This window comes from Erpetoichthys calabaricus, chromosome 3, assembly GCF_900747795.2.
Source record: "Erpetoichthys calabaricus chromosome 3, fErpCal1.3, whole genome shotgun sequence".
Lineage (NCBI taxonomy): Eukaryota > Metazoa > Chordata > Cladistia > Polypteriformes > Polypteridae > Erpetoichthys > Erpetoichthys calabaricus.
Genome location: NC_041396.2, coordinates 104,445,264 through 104,462,910, shown reverse-complemented (window position 1 = coordinate 104,462,910; position 17,647 = coordinate 104,445,264). Strand labels below are relative to the sequence as shown.

General features: G+C 36.0%; 2 protein-coding genes across 3 annotated transcripts in view; both read left to right on the top strand.

Annotated features, from left to right (window-relative positions):
* Nucleotides 1-17,647, top strand: part of LOC127527298 (uncharacterized) — a 214,429-nt gene that overhangs the window by 139,617 nt on the left and 57,165 nt on the right. The gene's annotated exons all lie outside the window — the stretch shown is intronic.
* riox1 (ribosomal oxygenase 1) overlaps nt 1-17,647 on the top strand; it is an 81,236-nt gene that overhangs the window by 62,500 nt on the left and 1,089 nt on the right. Inside the window, exons 11-14 of the mRNA XM_028797258.2 lie at nt 2,119-2,260; nt 5,036-5,156; nt 10,048-10,147; nt 14,459-14,545. Coding sequence (XP_028653091.2) covers nt 2,119-2,260; nt 5,036-5,156; nt 10,048-10,147; nt 14,459-14,545 — 450 coding nt within the window. The remainder of the gene's footprint in view (nt 1-2,118; nt 2,261-5,035; nt 5,157-10,047; nt 10,148-14,458; nt 14,546-17,647) is intronic.

Genomic DNA, 17,647 nt, shown 5'->3' with positions numbered 1-17,647 from the left:
CAAGTAATAATGGGAGGATTTAAACAAAAGATCACTTTTTTAGATGACATGTTTTCATACTGATTTAGATAGATACGTTATTAATCCGAAGGGGAAATTCACATACTCCAGCAGCAGCATACTGATAAAAAACAATATTAAAAAGTGATGAAATTGCAGGTATAACAGACAATAACTTTATATAATGTTAACGTTTATCCCCCCGGGTTCTGAAGAGTCGCATAGTGTGGGGGAGGAACGATCTCCTCAGTCTGTCAGTGGAATAGGACAGTGACAGCAGTCTGTCGCTGAAGCTGCTCCTCTGTTTGGAGATGAAACTGTTTAGTGGATGCAGTGGATTCTCCATGATTGACAGCAGCCTGCTCAGCGTCCGTCGCTCTACCATGGATGTCAAACTGTCCAGCTCCGTGCCTACAGTAGAGCCTGCCTTCCTCACCAGTTTGTCCAGGCATGAGGTGTCCCTCTTCTTTAGCTGCCTCCCCAGCACACCACTGCGTAGAAGACGGCGCTCGCCACAACCGTCTGATAGAACATCTGCAGCATCTTATTGCAGATGTTGAAGGACGCCAGCCTTCTAAGGAAGTATAGCCGACTCTGTCCTCTGTTGCACAGAGCATCAGTATTGGCAGTCCAGTCCAATTTATCATCCAGCTGCACTCCCAAGTATTTATAGGTCTGCACCATCTGCACACAGTCATCTCTGATGATGACGGGGTCCATGAGGGGCCTGGTCCTCCTAAAATCCCTCACCAGCTCCTTGGTTTTGCTGGTGTTCGGTTGTAGGTGGTTTGAGTTGCACCACTTAACAAAGTCCTTGATTAGGTTCCTATACTCCTCCTCCTGCCCACTCCTGATGCAGCCCACAATAGCAGTGATGTCAGCGAACTTTTGCATGTGGCGGGACTCCGAGTTGTATTGGAAGTCCGATGTATATAGGCTGAACAGGACCGGATAAAGTACAGTCCCCTGCGGTGCTCATGTGCTGCTGACCACAATGTCAGACCTGCAGTTCCCGAGACGCACATACATATTTGTACTCCTCACTTCCATAAGTCCTAAATGTAATGGATGAATTCAACAAAAATTTAGGGTTCCAGATTAATTTAAATAAAACTATTTCCTGTGAATCAGCCTTACACGTCAGGGTAACTGTGGTTAGCTGTTAATACACAGAGGGATCAAAATAACAACTGTATCTCCATAGTCTTTATATCCTTTCTAGGCATTTCAGTATAGATGAATCAATTCATTTGAAAATTTGGACACAACAATAACCTTTTTCATTGCTATGAGACAATAAAATATTCAAACAGAAATTAACATTTACATGCTTGGTTGTCCAAGATGAAGAAATCCTGCACAAAGTTGTTTCTGTATGCTTTGTATTGCTTCCCAAATGTAATGAGTTAATGTTCTCTAAATATTTCAGAAATTAGATCTGTTCATTAGAATGCAGTAGACTCTTGATGGCTGAGATGTTAATGTCAAATGTATTCTTGCAAGACAATTATATACTTCAATATACTTCAATATTTTTAAATTAATTTAAGTATATGAATTGAAATTAAAATTATAAAAATAAAATTGTTTACATTTTAATAACATTTAATTCAGAGGTCTCTAAACTGAACATATTCCATAAAGTAGTACATAGCAAAGGTAATACCTTTCATCGTTCTTTTTCTACTTGCAAGTTGGAAACCTTTATAAAAGAAACCTGACCGATTTTTCCAAATGTCCCTCACTATCAATAGTAGAACTTATATTTTCTAACTGTGATAAAGCTCTAGGTTGAATCTCTAGGCTATACCAGAGTTCTCAAAAGGATTGGTAGAAACATTCAGTTAGATTTTGAATAGAGGTCAGCTGTGAATAAAATACACTCTCCACCACTCTGTGTGACCTTTTATCTAAATCAGCTCAAAACTATGTATAGCAAACATCTATCCAAAATGTGTCCAGATCATAACCCTATTTGTGAGTTATGTCAACAGGAACCTGCTTCACTGTCCAAGTCTGATTACTTCCTTGTTCCCTTTGGTTTTGGGCAGGCTCTACACCATCTTCTGAAAAATGGATAAATATTAACATGATTTCTTTTTTTTTCTCTTTGTTTAGGCTGACCCAAGGAGACAAATGTTTATTGACAAAGTTCAACGACTAATCAGGAAGCTATCAAATTTTTGTCCTCTGGATGCTGCTGTAGATCAAAAAGCCAAAGACTATCTTCATGATTGTCTTCCTCCGGTGCTTACTGAAGGTAGTAACTAATAAAAATGGTATTTTATGCCCTAAACAATGATTTTGCCCTCAATGCATATTTAGATTATTCATTGTATCACAATCTCTATCATCATTGTGTTGGGATTCTGAGTTATTTGATGCTTTGTTTAGTTGGCATGGACCCCTGCCATTCTTCATGGCAAAATCACTGAAGATAAACTTCAGTCAAGTTGTTCATAAAGCATTTCATCCATTTTGAATGTTTTGTGTTAATCTGTGTTTCTGTAACTGTCCCCAGAAGAATCATATGTTCTCAGTTTCATACTGATTATATTGTTGATTAGTGCTTGAATTGATTTACAATGTAGTAAATTTATTAATTGTTGATTGAAGGATGTTTTGTTGATATCTGCTGAACAAAGATTTTATCTTTCATAAATGTACAAATGATTCTCACATACAGCTTAGAAAGGTATTGTCAATATGATTTGAGCATTATGTTTTGCTTCTGCTTAACCTGTGGCAAGATTTTCATATTTTTATTTTTAGAGTCCTCATATTTGAACAGTGAAATGCTGAGGTTTTAAAATAGTGGTTGGTTGGAGAAAGAAGTTTGAAGCATTTTTTGTACAAACTTGTGTTCAGCCATTATTCTTTTTCAAAATATACAAATGATTTTAGGTGTAGCTTAGAAAGGTATCATGACTATAATTAGAGCAAAAGTTTTTCACCTTTGCTCAATCAGCGGCATGATTACATGTGAACGAAAGCTGTTCCTGCTACACTCATAAATTTTTGTACTTTTTAAGTGACATACATGATAGATTTATATCCCTGAATCACAGCAAATATTTCATATAGGTGACATGCTAGGTGGGCTTTCCAAAAAAGTCATTTGTGAGAATCAGCTATTCAAAGCGTCCTGTATGGACAGTTCCATTTTTAATATAGCATACTTAAAGGATATGTTAGGTATTTTTCACATTCACTTTTTTCCTCCAGTCATATTATGTGTTATTTTGACATGGTAAACTGTAAAGCATACCAAATACATCAACTTTGAATCAAGTTTTGAGCTTTCAGTTTTAAGAAAAATGCCTTCGGCTTTTCTGTGGAATTTTTACGACAACAAAAGAAAATTGAAACTAATACATTGAATTACAAATACTTGGCACTGTTTTCTTGAAGTGAGAAAATGATTTTGTTCACAATGACCATCTTAAATGATATTAACCCTAGTCACCTCAGTCACTGTTTTTGCAATGACTATTACCATTTTCAAACTTTGTGTAGATAAAAACAAAGCAGAGTGATTTAAAAAGGAAAATATTTGCAGTAGTAGTTTTTTGAACTGAAATATTGCTAGGTTCCAGCAATCCATCTCTATGTCAGCCACTGCTAAAATCATTTACAGTAATCCCTCCTCCATCGTGGGGGTTGCGTTCCAGAGCCATCCGCGAAGTAGAAACCATATGTTTATATGGTTATTTTTATATTGTCATGCTTGGGTCACAGATTTGCGCAGAAACACAGGAGGTTGTAGAGAGACAGGAACGTTATTCAAACACTGCAAACAAACATTTGTCTCTTTTTCAAAAGTTTAAACTGTGCTCCATGACAAGACAGAGATGACAGTTCCGTCTCACAATTAAAAGAATGCAAACATATCTTCCTCTTCAAAGGAGTGTGTGTCAGGAGCAGATGTCAGAGAGATAGAGAAGAGCAAACAAATCAATAGGGCTGTTTGGCTTTTAAGTATGCGAAGCACCGCCGGTACAAAGCTGTTGAAGGCGGCAGCTCACACCCCCTCCGTCAGGAGCAGAGAGAGAGAGAGAGAGTTTGTTTTTCAATCAAAAATCAATACGTGCCCTTCGAGCTTTTAAGTATGCGAAGCACCGTGCAGCATGTCGTTTCAGGAAGCAGCTGCACAAAAGATAGCAACGTGAAGATAATCTTTCAGCATTTTTAGACGAGCGTCCGTATCGTCTAGGTGTGCGAACAGCCCCCCTTCTCAATCCCCCTACGTCAGGATCAGAGAAAGTCAGCGCAAGAGATTGAGAAAAGTAAGCTGGGTAGCTTCTCAGCCATCTGCCAATAGCGTCCCTTGTATGAAATCAACTGGGCAAACCAACTGAGGAAGCATGTACCAGAAATTAAAAGACCCATTGTCTGCAGAAATCCGCGAACCAGCAAAAAATCTGCGATATATATTTAAAAATGCTTACATATAAAATCCACGATGGAGTGAAGCCGCAAAAGGCGAAGCACGATATAGCGAGGGATCACTGTATAGGAAACTATGTCTGTCTGTACATCAGTATAAGTGAATTTGTTAATTATGTAAAATTTATTCAGCAGCTGAATTAAATGTATTTTATAAGTCAAATATCTACATGTAAGCTGTATGTGTGTTTTGTGTCGAAATGTTTACTGAGAAAACAGGTTAAAGGTTATTTTCTTGCTGAAATGAAAAATAGGTCCAATATTTTGGCAGCTCCATCAGGTGTGGCACTGAAAAGGGTTTTAGGATTTTTGTTTTGTTCCTTTTAAGTTCAGCAGCTCCATATAAGTGTGTGGTCTGCATTGTATAGACACATATAAACTGGAGAGTAATGGTAAATCTGATCCAAGAATTACTTACTTATGTTAATAGTGAAAAGTCAAGCAAAATGACACCTTTTATTGGCTAACTAAAAAGATTACAATATGCAAGCTTTCGAGGCAACTCAGGCCCCTTCTTCAGGCATAGGAGATATTGAGTCATTGTATATAATATAATAGAACATTGTATCTTTTCTTTCTTGAGTTACAGAGGAGAAAGCCACTAGTGTTTTTGGTGCCTCTACAAGGTGGGAAAATGGGCATGTGAAAGATTTGGCTTTGCGTTTTAAAGGAAAAACTAAAATTAGACTACTGCGACGAGGTATAGCCAGGTAAGAAAACTTGACTTTGTTAAAGGTACTAAAGAAATCATTTGATTTAACAATTTGTTTTTATAGAAACACACTACATTACAATGCACAATATTTGCATCAAATAAAATAAACAGCTGGTTCACATTAGGTATGAATTAAGTTCATTCTGTACTTGGCATTTATAAATATGTATGTAGATCAGATTACTTGTATGCAGTAGCAACATTCCTGATGAATGAAGATGACTTCTTGCAGATCTTGCTAGAAGAAACAAACAAAATTAAGAACCACATTTTCTTGTCTTTCATGTGTCCTTTTAGACTTGGTCCTAATACATGCCTGCAATGCAAAAATAATTAATTAATAAAGCTAGATTTTTTGAACTGTTAAATGTTTTGCTTTTTATTGTAGTCTTACTTTCTGGATTCTTAGGTTATGGTTTAAAACTCTCTGGCTGTTCGTGTGTTTCTTGTGATTGACCTATGAAAGGCTTTGTTTCCTTTTTTTCAGAAAGCTTTTTTCCTGAAATATAACGTGTTGCTTTTAATATATGAACAATATGACATTTTAGTCTAGAGAATAAGTTAGTGCTGGGCGGTATACCGGTTCATACAGAAAAACGTTTTTTATTTTTTTTATGATATGGATTTTTCTTATACCGCAACACCGGTTTAAATTGCGTAAACGACGTTCGGTACGTGGCGCAGTGGGAAACTGTTCAAGTGGGGACCTTTTTCACAGCTACACCGCTAAACACAGATTTGTTGCACTAGGGCTCTTTTTCACTGCTACACCACCAAATAGGTAGCGGTAGCATAGGTATTGTGCGGTGAAAATGGACAGAGAACATTCTGAAACTGAAGCCGACGATAAAGTTGAACATGATGAACAGAAGAACTTTTGCCGAAAAAAGGAGTCACGTCCGTCGCCTGGAGATACTTTAGTTTTAAAAGGTCAGATGTGTAAATACTGTTTCTATACTACTGGATAATACTGCAAGCCAAGTTGTACTTGTTTTATTTGTTTTCAATGCAGTGTAATGTACCTGGGTACTGTGTAATAGTGTGACGACATGTTGACTTTATTCTCGACATTTCTACTTTATTCTCGCCGTTTATGTCAAGATTAAAGTCGACATGTTGACTTTGTTCTCGTAATTTGTCATTAAAGTAGAACATCATAAACTAAACTTCATCGTAAAATGAATATTTAATTTACTAGATTTTCTCAAACCCAGTCATAAGTTATATAGCACATTAAATGCTTTGTGTTAAGTGATTCTTAAACTGACTTCTTCTTGCACTAAGAGGAGGCGCTGGCAGCGATCGCCGCACAGAATACATTCACTTCATGATCTTCCTGCTCTCTGAACATTTAGAATGCTAAGATAAATACTTAGTATAATTTTCATGGTGAAATGCATTAAAGCATGCATTAATGATATGGGGGCACGGCGGCGTGCCTGCCTTGCATTTGCATGTTTTTCTGGTGGGTTTACTCAGCGTGCTTCAGTTTCCTTTCAAAGTCATGTAGGATATGGGGTTTTGTTGTGCTATATTGACCCTGCTAGTGTATGTTTTGCTTGTATTCATCCTGCGATGTGCTGGCGACTCGTTCAGAGATGGGCGCAACTCTGAATGGATGGCATAATTAAACATGTATAACGAAGATATTTTTAAAGTTCTGAACACTCCGTGGGCTAAGTTTATAACTAGTTTTAATTTCACAAAGACGTTTATCGTGTGGTGATTGGTTATGTGGTGAAAGAAAAGGGAAGGATAGGAACTGGGGTTTTGGTATGTCAGATAGAAACAGCATGCATGCAATAAAGATAGCCCGCTCAGAAGAACATGCATTGAATTCTGTGTTCGTGTCTCCAACCAGCAGATCACAAACCCAACATTTACACAATATTTAAGTTAAACCTGTGCGATAGCTATTCATACATCTAGTTTTTTGGAGCCTTGTCACACCTGCCATAAAGTTCTCTACACTGAACATACACCTGGAGACCCCTTACTGCGAGGGAGCAGCACTACCGCCTCACTACCGTGCATGTGTAATACCTGCTTTAATGCATTTCATCATGAAAATGATATCAAGTATTTATCTTAGCATTCTAAATTTTCAGAAAGCAGGAATATCATGAAGTGAATGGATTCTGTATGGTGATCGCTGTCTTCTCTTAGTGCGGAGGAAGTCAGTTTAAGAAGCGTAGTGATTAACCACTGGGTCGGGGAACGTAACACAAAGCATTTAATGTGCTGCATTAATTTATGACGGGGCAAATTAAGTAATTTATTAAACATTGATTTTAGGAAGAAGTTTAGTTTACGACATTCTACTTTAATTATGAAGTAAACTATGAGAATAAAGTGGAAATGTTGACTTTAATCTCAACATAAACGGCGAGAATAAAGTGGAAATGTTGACTTTGTTCTCGACATATAGTTTGTTTTTTTCTTCCCAGTATAGCTTAGCTTGAAGCAAGGTCCATATTAATGCAGTTTGCCTAAATGATGGTTCAGTTGGTAAAGATGTCATCACCAAATTGCACTTGTTTTATTTTATTTTAATTTGGTGAATACTGTGTAATGCACCTGGGCTTGAAGTCTTGAAGTAATAGTGCAACTATCAGTAATAATACTATTATTTATTTTATTGTTATTATTTATTAGTTTAAATATTATGCAGTTTAATGATGATAAAGTTGTTTAAAAAGTCACTTTAACGTGTCAGTGGACAGAGATTGTTAACATTAACAGAAAGTGTAGTTGGTTTACAAAAAATATTTACTATTTATTCCTTTTCTAAGACATATTCGGTGCAATACAATTTTTGACAAGCACTTCTGGATATTTTACTAAGTCTAAATGCCTCTTTGGATGGTTGAAAATATGTTGTCAAAATCATAGTTTAAGCTTTTGCAAAATTTGTTCAATTAAAAGGTTCTTTATTTTGACTGCGTCTGTCATGCAATGTGATTCCTTCTCTTTAGTGCCACCCCCATGAAAACTATCACTTTATGGGGCAATGCAAAACTGTATTAATACTTATGTGCACATTAAAATGTTTTTTTGTACAATGTACAATACTCTTGACAGTGGAATAGGTTATTCTTAGCCAGTAATTGCAGTGGAAAATGTGGTTAACATCCACTCATGCATGGGGAAAAAAAATACCGTTGAATACCGTGAAACCGGGATAATTTAGAAAAATACCGTGATATAAAATTTTGGTCATACCGCCCACCCCTAGAATAAGTTATACAGACAGCCCTCGGGTTGAGAAGAGTTCTGTTCCTTCTGGTATTTGTAACCTAACTTCTGTAAGTTACTTGGAGCTTGAATTTCCATAAATTAATAGAAATATAGGCAAAAATCTGTAATGCTTTATTTATCACATTCAAACATTTTGGTAAAATAACTGAAGCAATATTATTGAACCTTAAATATTAAAAGACAAAAATGTAAAATAAATCAGTTATGTACAGTATGTTGACCTTCTGTATAAACATCCTATAGTTTTTGTTGATCTCATAGAGTTAGACAGGGTGTCATGATGGCATAAACCCCACTACTGACTGTTGACAAAAGTCTGCAGTTTGCAGTGCTATTTCTTGCTGTTAGTATGGCTGTCACATATTCATCCACATTAAAACTGGGTGTCATTTATAAGTGAAAAATGGAAGTCGCTAGGTAAAAATTAATTAAAATTCAGTTGAAAAGACAATTTTGTGGTTATTCATGACTACGAAGTTGCTTTAGCCTGAGACTTGCTCTGTACTAACTATCCAGAAACATGTTTACCACAGATGGTGAAGTATAGGGAGTGTGTAATATTTTGTGTAAGTATAAATGAATCGATTGTATTCCAAGTACAGAGTTTAAAAAAATAAATAAATACACTTTTTAGGACTGATTATCTAATTCAGTAAGCATTTTAAGCTGTGTTAAAATGCTCAAATATTTAAAAAATACATGGGCACTTTTATGAATGTTATGGTAAAATATATTTCAGAGATTTTTGAGAATAGATATCTGCTCTTTTTCCCCCATCTTTTGTCCTGGTAAGGATTGTGATGATTTTCTATGTAATTCTCATGAAAAAGAAATTGTATCCCATATTAAGACAAATGTCCATTAAAGGGCACACTGGCACACACCTACCCTCATTTACACTAGGACGTTGTGCTACCATTGCCAGATATTTTGGACAGTGGGAGAAAACCAGACCAACCAGAAGAATTTTCATGTATTTCAGGAATTGAACCAGGATCCAGGTACTATTAGGGATCCAGCTGTGCTGCCTAATATACACTATTACTACTGTGGAAGTGCAGTTAATACTAAATCCGGACTTCCTGAAAGTTCCAAATTAAAGTACCCATACTGCTAAGATTCAGCTGTTTAAGAAAATAAACAGAAAATAGTTTTAAAAGTATAGCAATTATTTATAACATTTAATGCACAGATTTACTTGCTTATAAATATGTCAGTAATGTACTGTACATTGTTAATACTCAATATGTAATTGGACTTTAAGAAATGTTTGACAGCAAAGACTGATGTGTTTGTTTTATAATTTGCATTTTTTGTCTAATTTGCGACAATGTTTAACATTGCTTCCTTCTGTTATCCATGTGGAATTTACCCACATATGCTTGGGTTACTTCAGGTTTTCCCTAACGATGTGCATGTAAGGTTAATGGATCATTCCAAATTGATCCTTGCATGAGTATGATAATACATGTGTGTGCGTGTGTGTGTGTGTAAGCGAGCATGAGTGTTCAGGCGCTGCATGAACTGATATCATCAGGGCTGTTGAGATAGATTCTCACCCCTTGTAACCATGATTTCTATTAAGAGCATTTGTCAGTGTTATTTTTCGTCCCCCCCACCCCCAACAGACTCTTCAGTGAAGGAGAAAATATTGCCCTGTATTATTCATTGGACAATTCCAGAGTCTACCACAAAGAGGAGCCAAAGTCATTTGAAGTGAATTCTGAGGTGAGAATAATGTAGAGCTTACAGAAATATTTGCAAGCTGGCTGCTAAAAAATATTTTGTTCTGGTTAATTAAGGTTCTCATAATATCAGTGAGCTTCAAATTATAATTGATTCCAGTTCTGATTTGTAATGGTTATAGCTGGTACAGACATAATTTTTTCACAAATATATAGTATAAGTGTAAACAAGCATTACTTATGTTTTTTGGATCAACCTTAATCTTTATATATAACCTAAATGTATTTTAGTCAAAGAAGAAAAGGATTAAATAAAACATTTTAGTTACAATCAAGCTATACTGTTTCTTATAGGTATTTTTTTTTTTTTTTTTGCAGTTTAGAGGACTTTGAGGAGATAGCACAAGATAGACAATCTTGGGGTGGAAGTAAAGTGGGGTGTACACCATAAGGTATCGAACGCTGCTAGTAGGTAGCTGATACAAACTGACGAAAAACTAAAAACATTCTTCAGTGCAAATATGCAGCATTCGGCCCCTTAAAAGGAAACTAAAATACTGTCTGTACATCATATACATCACTTTTGAGGTTTAATGTGTTTGTCATATCAATGCACATTATAGCAATGGGTCGGTGACATGAATTATTGTATGCATAACTTGTCATTTGGCTGGTTTGGTTTCATTTCCGTACTTGATCAATTTTGTCACCAAGTTATCTAATTATGTATATGCAAATATTCCAAAATCCAAAATATCTGAAATTGGATATGCTTCTGGTCCCAGGAATTTCAGATTGGAGATACTCGGCCTGTACAAGGTTTTTAAATGTCTCTTCCATTCCAATAAATGGTAAAAAGGGGAGACATTAAAAAATAATAATTGAACAAAATCATAAGTATATCTAGATGTTGTGAGGCACCAGTCTTAATTGCTGTGCTATGTAATGCGCAGTAACCTTCCATTCAGGTGGTAATTTGCATTTCATACTTTTCGATGCTTTGTTTAAAGGGTGGTGTACCTGCTTATCCCATATTGTAAATTATTTTCCAGACCCGTTTATCCTGAAACTAAATCTAACTCCCACTATAGAAACTAAACAGGGCTGAGTTATACTCTGTAAGATTGTTGCTGTTTCATTTTGAATCGATTTTGAAAGGATATCAGACAGTAATTTCAAAGGTGTTTTTACATAGTAACTATGAAACAGGAGCAAAACTAAATGTTGGGTAATAAACAATTGTTTACATCAACTGTGCTTTTTATATGCAGTTCAGGTCTATGACCAACATTGGATGAAAAATCGCTAACTAAATATTCTACATCACCTTTGTACAATTTAACACAAAATTGAAGAAGTTCCTCATTAATATTTCTGACTGCTGATAACATGTTGCTAGTGCTAGCATGCAATATTGAGGAAACAAATTCATCAGCAAGTTCAATCAATTTCTTTTGAAAATAAAAAATCAAACATTTGGAAAATTTGCACTTTTAGGTTTGCATAGTTAGGAATTCCAGCATTCTCCACTATGCAATTGCAATCGAGTACCTTTTTTTCAGCATCAGAATTGAAGACTCATAAGTACTTAATTTTTATGCTGGATCTGAATTAGTGATCTGGATGCATGGCTTGAGGACTTGAATCGGTGAAATTGCTGAAAGCCCCATGTTTTATCCGTAGAACTGCTTGTAAACAGAACTGGCCTAGGAATTATATATAAATATAACATTAACTGTAAACCCTATTTTGACCTCATCTCATTCCATCATTGAATGGCTGCTTGCAAACTTTGTTAGATTCTAATAAGATTATCTGGTGTTATTACAGCCATAGTCCAGCCTGGCAGAAAATTGTGCATGCTTGTACTTTGGCAAATGGCCATCCATTAAAGTGAAGGTTGAACCCTTTTAGAGAGGTGCTGTAAGCAGTGCACATTGTTCATTATTTTCTTTCAAACTTCAATGTACTATGATCAATATCCAACTAGTCAGATGTGCAGAAATCTCCTGCCCATATGTGAAAAGAGTCAGGTAATATAACCGTAGCATCTAAAGACATAAACTTTGCTGAAATGCTCAATAGGAAACTAATGAAATGAGCTTATTATTAGTTCACAGTTGTTGTTATGATTGAAGGCTTTCAATAATTTGTTTGGCAGTTTGTACAATGTGTCATGTGTGTAAGCCACTGGACACTGGCACAGCATTGTTATGCTACTACCACATTTCCCCCCCAGAATAGGTCTATGCTGCTAAACTCTTCCTACAGCCAGAAGAGAGAGAGCACCATTTGGAATAAAGTCATTTAGCCATAATGTGTTAATCGCATTATGTTTCATAAGTAACTCATGGACAAATAAAATAATTTGTGGACAAAGGTGCAGTGTTTACAGAATCGGTGGTATTTGATCTATAACAAATTCAAAGGATGAATATGTAAACCACTACATATGTAAATGAAAATAAGTTATCTTTGGTTAAGAAAAAATCATTTTATATTTTTGATTTGAGTTGTACTTGTAACCCTGGGCAAAGAACCTTCAGACTCCAGTGAGAGATGTATAAAATTAAACCTTATTGATTTAATTACTGGCTTATCTCAAAAATCCTCTTAACTTGGTAATTTTGTTTTCCTGTTTCCTGCAAAATGCTGATTACCATGTCTGGAAAATATTGTAAGTTCCTCTGAATGATTAAAAAATTACTAGGAACACTGAATTAATTTTGCTAACTTCCTTTATCAGCTGTAATTATACTAAGAAATAAGTGAGTTGCTTTTGGATAGAATAGTGTTTTTTCTGTTAAAGAAGTGTTTAATTTTTTACCAGCAGCAAAGCCCAAGTTTAATCAGACATGCATAGGATGCCAAAGACAGGCACGTGGGGTTAAGGGGAGTACATTGATTTAAAATTATCATCCTTGGTATTGTTCAATAGCAAATTATGTGATGAATAAAATGTAAGATTAACTACTGAATAGAAATCAAGAAACATTATGGCAAAGTGCTATAGCACATGAATGAAACCAAATAAGAATACAAGAAATCTGACATACAAGAGGAGACCATTCAGTCCATCAGTCTTATTTGTAGAGCTAATTGCTAAACTGTCCCAATATCTCATCCACAATCGTCTTAAACACCATCAGGGTTTCTGTTTCATCTACATGCCTCAGTAGTTCCAGAGTCCCACAACTCTTTGTGTAAAGAAGTACTTCCTGGCTTCAGTCTTAAAAGCGCTTCTCCTTAGTTTCCACTGATGCTCTCGAATACATGATTCACTGTTCAGCTGAAAGAATGTTGCAGGATCGACTTTATCAATGCCCTTGAGGAATTTAAATACTTGGATTAGGTCCCCATCTAGTCTCTCCTGCTCAAGACTAAATAGGTTTAATTTTTTGAGTCTGTTGGAGTAGGACATGTCCTAAGTCCTGGGATGCACTTGTTTGCTCTCTTGCACAGCTTCAAATGTTGCTGTGTTTCTTGTACTGTGGTGACCAGAACTGCACACAATACTCCAGATGCAGTCTTACTAGTACAGTTGGAGTCAGAAGTTTACATACACTTAGGGTGAATTCTTTAAAATTCACTTTATAACCCCTTAACAGATTTTATATTAACACACTAAAAGTTTGGCATATCGTTTGACATCTACTTTGTGCAGGGCAAAAATAACTTTTTTCAAAAAGTGAAATAATGCCCTTGTCTGTCCAGCTCTTTAAGATTTTTTAGTTGTTGTGTTTGTTAGATTTAGCAACTTATTTTGAGCCTGGATCAGAATGTATTTGAAATGACACCATCTATCGTTTATAGTTGCTGCATTTTTACTTTTCCCACACATTTCGAGTACTGTCTGCTGTTTAGTTTTCAATACTTGAAAAGCAGTTTTGTAAGAAGTGCTGAGAAGAGAAGCAAAGGCATCCCTGGAATAAGCAGAATGTCCTCCTCTCAGGTTAAGGGAATTGATTGATCGCTTTAGTCTTTAACATGGAGAACTTAGACAGTAGTACTAACCACTAGGCCTCTGTACACAGTGTAATATGAAGTAGGAGAAAAGGAGGAAAAGATCAAAATGCCTTTGACCCTTTTCAGTAAACCTTCGCATATGGTGTTTCCACATTTAATTCTCTATATGGTCAGATCTGAGAAATGCTGATTTAGGCATATCTGATATAATGTTGTCACACAGTGGCCAGATCTAGTCCTACCTGGCTAACACAATTAAGGCAATATGATTTTTTTTCAGATATTTTGCGAGTAAAGAAAATGTTACTATTAAATGTAAACTCTGTTTCTCTCTTAGGCTTGAAAACAATGTTAACAACTAACACAAAATGTCTATTTTGTTTTACAGCATTGTGACAGCATTGAATTTTTGATAAATTCTTACCCCAGCTTTGTTACTGTGGATAGTCTTCCATGTGAAAAACTTGTTGAGAAGGTATCACTTTAAATTTCTTGTTTTACTGGTCTGAGATACAAAATGAATGTTAAAAGTCAGCAAGCCATTTTTTCTACATGTGTAATGTTGGACATTCATAATGTACAAGATGAACCTGACATGTGACTGGAGTGGAAATTATATATAGTGATGTAAAGATGAATTAACAATTGCAATTTCCCAGCAGCAATTGCTGCATATACTGTACTAATTAATCACTTCTTCACATCAAGGCTGCTTTTGGCATTTTATTTGTGCACAAGCATTATGATTTAGAACCTTTGATTTAAGAGCAAGAATCACCAATATTGGCCTGAATTTTATAACCTTCTACACATGTCATTTCTTCTTCTTCTTCTCCTTCTCCTCCCCCCCACCCAGCCCCCCCAAAGATGTTTTCTCCTTTTGCTGCGATTAGGTCTTCAGAGTGTTACATTTTAAACATTTTTACTTTGCAAGTTTAACTTACTTGCAGTTTTCTTATGAATAAGCATATATGTAACACACCTATTTAATTCTGAGATTCTTTTCTCTCCGACTGCTTCATCTGCAAGGACTGTGGTCATTTTTAAGTATCTCTTTATAAGAGTCCTTTATTGTGTCCATAATATTACTTATAAAAGCGTCCAAATCACTTCAGTTTTTTGTTTGTCTGGCACGTCTTGCCTCTCACTTGGTACAAGAAAACTCCCACATATGATATACTGTTCAATTTGTTTTTTATGTCTAGTTATGCAAGACATCAGGCTTTCTGGAAATCCCCCTATTTTTGTTCTTTTAGACCTGAAAACCTGTCGTTTTTATGTCATTATTGGGCATTATTTTGTGCAAGAGATTACACTCTTATGATAGAGTAAACCAATAATAGGTGTCATCAGCAAACCTAATCGGAAGGACTTAAGTTGTGCCTGCCACATCAAACGACTGCAGAGCTTAACCTCATAATGGGATACAGGTTACTGCTATTCACAAACCAAATTGCTGTTGGTAATATAGGCTTGTGGAGTGTCATTTTATGTTATTTTAAGGTTGATGATCATAAATGTAATATTTTTGATATTTTATTCATTGCTGGTGGTCCTAGCCTTCAAAGAGCCAACTCCAAGAAGATTAAAAATGACAAAATTCAAACATAAGCATACAGGGTATTGTTTTAGACTATTGTAAGGTCAGTGATTGCAAATATGTTATTTTTGATTGTTTACTAGGGATCTAGCCATCTTATCGTCCTTTTATCAAAGGATCAAAATGACAATTTTTTTATTACAATCAAGAATATTAGACTTTTAAATAATTAAATTGAAGCAAATGTAATATTTTTATCATTTCAATATTTTAGATATTTGATCAACAGTTCTTATATTTACTTCTTCCTCATGGAGTAAATCATTACATTTCTTATGAATGCCCTGAATTAGGGTAGTTTATTCAGATTTTTTTCTTTTTAGACCTTTCCTTTGGATGTCTATGGCTTTTTGAAGGTCCAAAGCTAGTTTTACCCTGGACTCGAGAATAGTGTACAGTTAGGTCCATAAATATTTGGACAGAGAACTTTTTTCTAATTTTGGTTCTGTACATTACCACAATGAATTTTAAATGAAACAACTCCGATGCAGTTGAAGTGCAGACTTTCAGCTTTAATTCAGTGGGGTGAACAAAACGATTTCATAAAAATGTGAGGCAACTAAAGCATTTTTTTAGCACAATCCCTTCATTTCAGGGACTCAAAAGTAATTGGACAAATTAAATAACTGGAAATAAAATGTTCATCTCTAATATTTGGTTGAAAACCCTTTGCTGGCAATGACAGCCTGAAGTGTTGTACTCATGGACATCACCAGATGCTGAGTTTCCTCGTTTTTAATGCTCTGCCAGGCCTTTACTGCAGCGGCTTTCAGTTGCTGTTTGTTTGTGGGCCTTTCTGTCTGAAGTTTAGTCTTCAACAAGTGAAATGCATGCTCAATTGGGTTAAGATCAGGTGACTGACTTGGCCATTCAAGAATTTTCCACTTCTTTGCTTTAATAAACTCCTGCGTTGCTTTGGGTCATTGTCCATCTGTATCATGAAACGCCGCCCAATCAATTTGACTGAATTTAGCTGGATTTGAGCAGACAGTATGTCTCTGAACACCTCAGAATTCATTCAGCTGCTTCTGTCCTGTGTCATATCATCAATAAACACTAGTGTCCCAGTGCCGCTGGCAGCCATGCACACCCAAGCCATCACACTGCCTCCACCGTGTTTTACAGATGATGTGGTATGCTTTGGATAATGACCTGTTCTACGCCTTCTCCATACTTTTTTCTTGCCATCATTTTGGTAGAGGTTGATTTTGGTTTCATCTGTCCAAAGAATGTTTTTCCAGAACTGTGCTGGCTTTTTTAGGTGTTCTTTAGCAAAGTCCAATCTAGCCTTTCTATTCTTGAGGCTTATGAGTGGCTTGCACCTTGCAGTGCACCCTCTGTATTTACTTTCATGCAGTCTTCTCTTTATGGTAGACTTGGATATCGATATGCCTACCCCCTGGAGAGTGTTGTTCACTTGGTTGGCTGTTGTGAAGGGGTTTCTCTTCACCATGGAAATGATTCTCTGATCATCTACCACTGTTGTCTTCCATGGACGTCCAGGTCTTTTTGCGTTGCTGAGTTCACCAGTGCTTGCTTTCTTTCTCAGGATGTACCAAACTGTTGCTTTTGCCACTCGTAATATTGTAGCAATTTCTCGGATGTGTTTTTTCTGTTTTCACAGCTTAAGGATGGCTTCTTTCACCTGCATGGAGAGCTCCTTTGACCGCATGTTGTCTGTTCACACCAAAATCTTTCACATGCAAGCACCACACCTCAAATCAACTCCAGGCCTTTTATCTGCTTAATTGATAATGACATAATGACGGACTTGCCCACACCTGCCCATGAAATAGCCTTTGAGTCAATTGTCTAATTACTTTTGAGCCCCTGAGAAGAAGGGATTGTGTTAAAAAAAAAAAAAAAAAAATGCTTTAGTTGCCTCACATTTTTATGCAATCGTTTTGTTCACCGCACTGAATTAAAGCTGAAAGTCTGCATTTCAACTGCATCTGAGTTGTTTCATTTAAAATTCAT